The 9,338-nt window shown below is 35.3% G+C and overlaps 1 protein-coding gene across 1 annotated transcript in view; it reads left to right on the top strand.

Annotated features, from left to right (window-relative positions):
• Positions 1–6,003: 6,003 nt before the first annotated feature.
• Positions 6,004–9,338, top strand: part of LOC125678136 (COMM domain-containing protein 5-like) — a 45,510-nt gene continuing 42,175 nt past the window's right edge. The window contains exons 1-2 of the mRNA XM_048916304.2: positions 6,004–6,335; positions 6,824–6,984. Of these exons, the coding sequence (XP_048772261.2) occupies positions 6,188–6,335; positions 6,824–6,984 (309 nt within the window). The 5' untranslated portion in view covers positions 6,004–6,187. The remainder of the gene's footprint in view (positions 6,336–6,823; positions 6,985–9,338) is intronic.

The raw sequence follows: 9,338 nt of genomic DNA, 5'->3' as shown, positions 1-9,338 counted from the left end.
GGTACATTCCAGTGCATAAAAAATCAACGTGAATTTATTTAATTTGAAAATATGGAAAAACAGTGATAAAGGAGATAAGGAGGGGAGACAGTCGCCCAGGGACACCTCTCCTAGACACGTGTGATTCGGTACACGGACAGAAAGTCACAGGACATAAAGTCACAAAATCAGTAGGACAAAACGTCACAGGACGAAAAGTCACAATGATGACTTTTGATTAGATAGGATAAAAAGTCACAAAATCGGTAGGATAAGTCACAAAAATGACTTAGCAAATAAGACCCCATATATACTTTTAAGTTAACAGTAACAGGTCTGAGGTGGTACCCAAATGCTCACTAAAGCTGTTATTCAGACACCAGGCATTTCTTTCAGTGGATGGGAGGTAGGAGGGAATGTATGTCATCATTCTTATTGGTGTTCGTTTTGCCACATTTAGCACTTTCAGAACATTATTAGATAATAAGAAATGAAAAATCATTAACTTGTTTATATAGCAAGTATTATATGACAGTTCACTGACCTCTTGTTTTGACAATAATCTGGAGTGAAAGGAAGTCTGGACCATAATTCTGCCATCAGATTTTGTTTTGATAATCATTAATATGTAGTATACTAGACCGAATGATCACAAAGCTTATTTTTATTTCGTCTCAATAAAAAAATCTCTTTTTAAAACCCAAATATTTTACAATAAATATGCTATTTTATAATTGTTATCAAAATCTAAAGTTTGAAATTAATATAGATTCTCATAAAAGATATAAATTTTGCATATATATTTTCTTAAACTTACAAAAAAAAACACAGATATGTTTTCAAATATATATCAAAATCAATAAATTTTTTTATTTTCTTATAAACTGACTACAGTTGTGTGCTTCTGTTATGGAATTTTGGAGTGGTATTTTCTTTTAACCGATATTAGTAAGTACAAAAAGCATCGTTTTACTAAATTTGAAGCCCTTTGAACACCGATCTTGGTGACTCTCCATATGAGTGAAAAATTACAGAGAGAGAGAGAGAGAGAGAGAGAGACGTTAAACAAGATACAATCAATCCAATAAATCAAGTATATATAGAAATGACCAACGACATGAACAATATTGTCAGACCTGTCCTTTGCTCAGGACAAACATATAAATTTTGCAGAAGTATATGTTAAAAAAAAAAAAAAAAGGAAAGAAAAAAAAAATAGCACTAAATATATAAACTACATACATTTATGGCAAGCCCTTTTACTATTTATTCAGAAAATAAAATATCTCTTTAAATTAAAGAGATATCTCTTAATTCTAATAGACAACTCTCTAAAAAGAGATAACTCTTTCACTTAGAGAGATATCTCTTTCACTTAGCGATATCTCTTTTACTTTTAGAGATATTTCTTACACTTAAAGCTGTATGGTCCGAATTACAATATTTTTTTCGATCTCGTAAAAACGCTATTAAATCATCGCACGTATGTAGTTATGAGGCTGTTCGACATGCCATACATTATTTCACCTGTTTTAACCAAAATTATTTGATTTTAAATCGATGTTTTGTCGATATCCTATAATGGACCCCAATGGAAATAAGCCTGTTGGCTTTTTTGGGTTATCCAAAATAAAGGGCAGTATTTATGTTATGTTTATTGAGTGAGCCTAGTGCTGGGACAATTTTAAAGTCCAATCTGTGACTGTAAATGCAAAATGTGATATTATTTATAGAATGTGTTATTTTATGTGATATTGTGTCATGTCAATTGTGATCTTTGTCTAACGCGCCTTTATCTGAATAAACATAATAATAACCCTGCCATTTCAAGTGACAGTCACGTGACCAGTTCAAATTTTCAGATCATCGGTGGTCTTATCTGTGTAAAGCTGTGTATTTTGTTTCAACAGTACCGTGCCATAAGCTTAATAGAAATAAAAATATCAAATACCTCTTGGTAATTCGTTGTTTTACGCTCTTTCAGCCTTAAAACTAGACAGTTGCGTATGAGTTAATACATCATGTTGGGATTCCCCTGACGCGCGTGGGTCTATTTATAGACGTCTATTATGGGATGATTTATATATGTACCACACTATATTTACTTACTAAATAATATTCTCACTGTTTTCTTTTACATGCAGATATTTTCAAGCATGTAATTAAGGGAAAATTAATAACTTTATAAAGTAATTAATCTGCTTGAAAGTAATTATGTACAAAAATAATACATGAACATCGGGACATCCGGTTAAAAAGAGATATCTCTTTCACTTTGAGAGATATCTCTTATACTTTAAGCGATATCCATTTCAATTAGAGAGATATCTCTTTCACTCAAAGTATAAGAGATATCTCGATATCTTTAATCGTTTTTAAAAAAGCACCAAAAATATCCAACGACATGAACAATGAAACATCTCCAATTTTTGGTACAATCCCTCCCTTCCTCAGGACAAGGGAGCTAGTTACAAATGGAAAATAAACAAATTCATGAACAAAAAGATGACGACCTCTAAGCCAAACTAACTCGAACTAGTGTCCAAAATAATAATCTGGATGAACAAGGAGTGGCGGGGACGGGGACCAGACTACGCTTACCCGTTGTTTGTATGTAGGAATGAGAGTACCAAACCCCCGTATGCGTAACCCGGACGCAGTTTACCCCAAGATTGAGCGGAGGTATAAATATCTAGGTCAATCTTACTAAAGTACAGACCTATATTATTATATATAATAATATAGGTCTGTACTTTAGTCAGATTGATGTCTAGGTGTTGCGTGATTGGCTAATATCAAGAGTGAAATTATTTGGAATTGAAAGAAATATTATAAAGGTTCAAATTAATTGTCGGGATGAAAAATTATCGCACAAAATCGAGAAATGACTGAGGAAATTACCATGGTAGGGGTGTGCTTAAAATGAAGTGTGTAATTTACTGCAGATTGCTATGTGTTTTAAAAAAGTACAAATATGGCCTATAAAAGGCACGGGACCCTATATAATTTTTGTCATTTTTTATCAACACTTGGAATGAACTTTGAAATGTTTGCGGTCATTTATTTAAAATCGATATAGTTAATTAGTGAGATGGCCAAAGGTTAACATTGAGGTCTATGGGAAATGAATTGGTACTCTTTTCCCTGTAGCACCAATCAGCGGGGAACCAGTTTAGTGGCATGGCTGCGTCAAACCTAAAACGTAAATATAGGTAGTGATTGTTCCTTCACCAAACGCTCCGCATAAAGAATTGAGAATCACAGGTCTTTCGTATATGACCTTGGCGCGTTAAAGATGACCTTGAAATTTCCCGGCGCTTTGAACTTGCTTTTAAAGAAGGATAACTCTGTAGCGGTCAGCCGGGTTCCATCGCCGGTGTCCAGATAGCTCAGTTGGTAGAGCACCTGACTAGAGATTCAGGGGCCCGGGTTCGAATCCCGGTCTGGTCCGTTGCATTTTCTCCCTTCCTGTTACATTTGGTGCCGTTGACCACCCCTGGTCTTGCAGGTGAAGGTCCTGTCAGGGGCGAGAAGAATCTGGGTTATGTGTCTTCGAGGGCGAAGACTGTTCAAGGAGGGAGGAATGTAGTAATTAGGGCTATATGGACCGTGGATATCGGCCTTGATAGCTCAGTGGTTAGAACACCTGACTAGAGAATTCAGTGGGCCGGGTTCGAGTTCCGGTCTGGTCCGTTGCATTTTCTCCCTTCCTGTTACATTTGGTGCCGTAGACCAGCCCCTGGAACTGACAGGTGAAAATGCCTGCCAGGGGATAAAGATCCTGGGTTGATGTCGTCAGGTGTGAAGACATTTAAGGAGGGAGGAATGTAGCGGTCAGCCAGGTTCGATCGCCGATGGCCAGATAGCTCAGTTGGTAGAGCACCTGACTAGAGATTCAGTGGGCCGGGTTCGAGTTCCGGTCTGGTCCGTTGCATTTTCTCCCTTCCTGTTACAACTCGTTCTACTAGTTGAATAAAAAAACCCAACAATCTCTACTACAAGTGAGTGTAAGGAACGATAACTCTGGGTAGAGATTGAAAAAGTTGTCTATCATTCATTTATTTCTATTGTAACAATTAAGCTGTTCGACGACTCCCGATTAGTTTACCGGGTATCTTTTATCTACTTAAGAAATGAAACTTATAATTCTTTGATGCATGTATCAAACGAAACATTGGACGCAAAATTTCATCAATGCGCGTAGCGCATTGATGAAAAAGTTTTCCGTCCAATGTTTCGTTTGATACATGCATCAAACAAATAATTATAAGTTTTATTTCTTATCATTTTTTAATTATGTTTTTTGAAATGGCGCGTAGGAATACATATATGTAAGAATGAAACAACAACAAAACGGCATGGCTGTGCGTTTAGGTCAGGGACCGTTACTGTGCAGATTTAAATGGATTATACGCCAAATTAAAGGTGCAGTGGTTAAAAGCTGAGTTAAATATAAAGGAAGATAACAAGTGGTGACTGGATTTATGCTGTATTGTGTTGGAAGAGACGTTGAACACTGGTTGTGTCATTGCACAGGAGTTGGCAATTTTATCAATAAAGTAGAAATATATGAGAAATGGGCATAGATACTACCACTGAGCTTCGCGTAGCGTAGCGAGCGAAGCGACAGGAATGCAACGCAATTTCGGCAAAATCTGCTCCGGTGCTATGTTGCGTGAAAAAGACAGCAGTACCCGGTTATAAATAACATCAGTCGATGTGTCCCACCCGATTTCGAAAAAATTCACTCGCCATATTACTATCTTTTTTTATTAATATTTAGTAAATTTCTATGGGTTGGCGCGATAAAGAATTAGTCTCACTGCACTACGTCCCACCTCAAACTGAAAAAAAAAGCAGGGGACGTTGACATCTGAGCGACTCGGGTGATATATGGGGAAAAGAAAGTTGATAAACTGTACTACCAAGAATTTTGCAATCAATAAAGATTTCTATCTATTAAAAACTTTTGTTATGTGTGATGTAAAATTACAACAATATCTAGGCCATCACATGCCGTGATTATCCGGAATTTCGAATTTCTCAGTGTCAACTTTGATTTCACTGCGATAGTTCAGCAGCAAATGGCATGACGTCACACAAAACTTATGGCGAGTGAATTTTTTCGAAAGTATGTTTATTTTGGATTTTAGAGTAATTGACGGCAATTAAAAGGGTGACCGATCCAGAAATCAGGTGGGACACATCGACTGATGTTATTTATAACCGGGTACTGCAGTCTTTTTCACGCAACATAGCACCGGAGCAGATTTTGCCGAAATCGCGTTGCATGTCGCTCGCTACGCTCGCGAAGCTCAGTGGTAGTATTTATGCCCATTTCTCATATATTTCTACTTTATTGATAAAATTGCCGACTCCTGTGGTCATTGGAATGCAACTCGGCTCCATTTCAATATCGAGTAAAAAGTTCAACACCTTTTCATCTTAAACGCACGTACTCGTTGACTGAGCCCCATATAACACAGTTCAATTTCATTAATATTTACCGGATCAGAAGTCGCCACTTGCTCCGTCATGTTATCGATCTCGTAAAGCAGACGATTCATACCGGGAACTCTACTTCTACCAGTAAGTGGTCTACGTCATCAAGTTGACTATTCTGTCACGTCATCGCTTATGTATGTTCTTTCTTTAAATTAATTTGTATTTTATTCATATCTTTAGTTGTGCTTATTTTTGATAGCAATGAAAAATAAAAATCAAACGAATGCATGTCGTTCTATAAATGCTTGTGTGGAAATCCCGTTCTGTAAATAGCGCTAGAATTAGAACGGGGAAGACGCATTCCAGAGAAAAGTAGTCCCGCGTGCTTAGTGCAGATGAACTCCGAACGAAAAATCAAACGATTTTTTTTTATTTATTAAACTGCGTCAAAAAACATACACTTGTATTTTGACTTCATAGACACTTTAAAAGTACTTATAGGCCCTAAGCAAGCGATATGACCCACATTTCACTGGTTAAAAAAATGGAATATATTATAGTACAACTTGATCAATAATGTAGCCTTTGTTTACTTCCGGTAATGGTAAGAGGAAGCCGAGCACCTGACTGAAATCAAAGATCAGAGACAGCGCGAGTTGAACCCCAAGAATTCGGCATTTGTCAAGAAATATGCTACAATACATACATATCAGGTTATTTAAATGTTAAAAATGGTAGATTGACTCAGTGCTAGTGAATCAAGATGTCTATAATACAAGTAACCGGCTCAGGGGGGAGTGTCTTGTCGGATAGGACCCCGTTTTATGGAGGTAGAGTACCACAAGAAATCAGTATCCTCATCAAACCATTGGCAAAATGTGATAAAGAAACCATTGGAAAGATTCTACAATGTGAGTATCATTTATGAATTGATGTAAATGTTCGCAGACATCATCATCATTCAGCTGATCATGATAATTATCATCAACAGTCATGGGTTTGTTCTTAATTCACTTCTGCTTATATCCATAATATGATAGTATGGTGCAACAATATGGCATTTGCTACTGTGTTCAATATCTGTTACATTTTGTACGTAATTTGGAAGGGTCACATGGACTTGCCTGATATTCAAGTTCAGTTTATTCACTCAAACCATGTAATGGTACATGAGGAACTTGCATATCATTACAACTATACACTTGTCATAGGTTATATAAGTATGTGAAATTTAAAACATTTAAAAATGCAATTAAAACTCAGAAACACAGCATTCTCAAGGTTCAAACACATTGCACAGAAAAATCTCATCCAGTTTTATCCCTCCAACTCGCTCTTTCTAAATGTATTGTAACAAAACTGAGATCATTACGTATCTTTCTGTGTACATTTTTTTCAGTGATTGTGTCTTCAATGGAAGGCAAATCTGTGAGTCATGAACAGTTTAAACAACTCTCAAATGACACTTTAACTGACGAAATGGTTAGTGTGATATACAGTGGATTATACTCCTTGCTGAAACGTGCAATACGATTACCTCTTACATCACTGAAACCAGAGGTAAGTCCTCACAAAGTTGTATTATACAAAGTGATGAAACCAGAGGTAAGTCCTCACAAACTTGTATTACATAAAGTGATGAAACCAGTGGTAAATCCTCACAAAGTTGTATTATACAAAGTGATGAAACCAGAGGTAAGTCCTCACAAACTTGTATTACATAAAGTGATGAAACCAGAGGTAAGTCCTCACAAACTTGTATTACATAAAGTGATGAAACCAGAGGTAAACAGTGCTCCCACTGGAGCAAAATTCCCTTTCGCCACTTTTTCTCATGCTTTACAATTATTTCCATCATATTATTTCATTCATTACACTGATTTTAGCATTTTGAATCAGTTACATTACTTAATCATATCCAGCTACCATACCTAAACACTTCTTTCTGAAATAATAAGAAGTTGATTTGTTTGATAAATTCTATTATGGAAATAAAAAATCAGATAATAAATCATATAACTATAAACTTCATGATGCTACACCCCTTAGTGAAAACATTGTGTACATTGCCCGAAATGCAGATGTCACAAAACATCAAGCCCAATATAGAATCTTATCTCAACCAATCCCTATTAGATTTCCGTTTTGGTATGGAAGATTTTGCAATTTGGTCAGAATCAGATGTTTGAGCAGGTGGGGTTGACTGTAAAGCCAAACAGAGATATTTTTTTGAAATTTAGACTGACTAGGGTCAGAAGCTACAAGTTTAGTGTCAAAATAGAATGGGTGCATAGCCTTATGAGATTAGCATTTTTATACTGTTGTGCACCGAACTTCAAAGAAAATTATTTATCAAAATTGCTATGTCCATATCAATGGTGACCGACCACATTGTTTATGAAATATTCGAACTAAAATCAAACACATCAAAATCAAAATCTTGTAATCAACGAGCTTGGTCGCAAAAACAAACAATTGATGTATATACATTATACACAATAATACGGCCAATTTAATTACGTCGGTTCTGTGGTTAAGAATTGACATTAATGTGGAGATGATAACACGATAATGAATAAGACTTTAAATAAATGTTAAACAATTGACCACAGCAGGGTACACAGCTGTCCGATGTACTTTATTACATGATCACCGACTTTTTTGCAGCCATATATTAACCGAGGCTATTATATGGTCTTCGTGACCAGCTCTGTGTGCACTGGAGCAACGCGAGATTTCCAGTCACACGCATTGACTGAATATTTTGACTGCATAAACAAACAGGCGACAATGTGTCACTGACAAAGGAAAATACAAGACAGATTTTAAAATACAAATTATTGCAAAAAGGGATTTTCGTCACTTTATTTTTTTTTCGCCATTTTTGAAAAAAAATTCGCCATTGGAGGTAAATCCTCACAAACTTGTATTACATAAAACGATGAAACCATTGGTAAATCACCACAAACTTGTATTACATAAAGCGATGAAAAAAATCATACTTCAGTCATGTGTCAGTGGTAATGTTTAATGGAGGTATTTGAGTTCATACAGTTAATGTGGTTGGTTCTTGTATTATTCTCTTAAGGAATGAATTTAGTAGTATGTTACTTGTATAATAAAGTTGCATTTTGGGTATAATATACCAAAATGGTCATAAGTTGGGGTTTTGACAAATAGTGCACGACCCATAATATGCAAGAAATGTAGCATTATGGATAATATTTTTTTCAAAATATTAAACTACATGGGGCTAATCCTGTTTTGGGGTCCAAACTCTGTGATACTATAAATATGTTGATGGTATCACAGGGTTTGGGCTCAAAATTGGAACACAATAATATACTTTGCTACTAAATTTATTCTTTATGAATTAGTTGATCATGTGATAAATATGTTTCTAATATTGTTTTAGGAACGAATTTTAAAGTAAAATGTCAAGTGTTTAAAATTATGATGTCACAATGCTTTACCATAGCAAGTTGTGTTATTGAAAATAAAGTATGTTGCTCAGCCAATCAAATTGCATGTTATATAAAAAGTTGAATTATTATAGGATTATCATATAGTTAGCAAAAAACAATGAAAAATAAAAACAATTTTGAACTCAATGCAACAGTCAATTTGCATTTTAGTTAAACATAAGGTTTGTTACAATAATGTTAAAGCAAGTAAAATGATAAATAAGTAGACTTACAGTTACTTTGTGTAAACTTTGAAAACAAATAATTGTCTTTAAAAAATGTTAGTATGATAAATAGCAATGGATACTATAGTAACCTAATAAGAACATTGACTAGTGGAAAAAGTTTCACAAAATTAAAGAATAACCACAAACAACCACAAAATTAGATTCCTTGGAAATTAGCCGAGGCATCAGAAGAAGAGAGATGAAAGAGAGAGACATTGAATAC

The sequence above is a fragment of the Ostrea edulis genome, chromosome 2 (assembly GCF_947568905.1).
Source record: "Ostrea edulis chromosome 2, xbOstEdul1.1, whole genome shotgun sequence".
Taxonomy (NCBI): Eukaryota; Metazoa; Mollusca; class Bivalvia; order Ostreida; family Ostreidae; genus Ostrea; species Ostrea edulis.
Note: the sequence above shows the minus strand (reverse complement) of the source record. Positions and strands in the feature narration are given on the sequence as shown.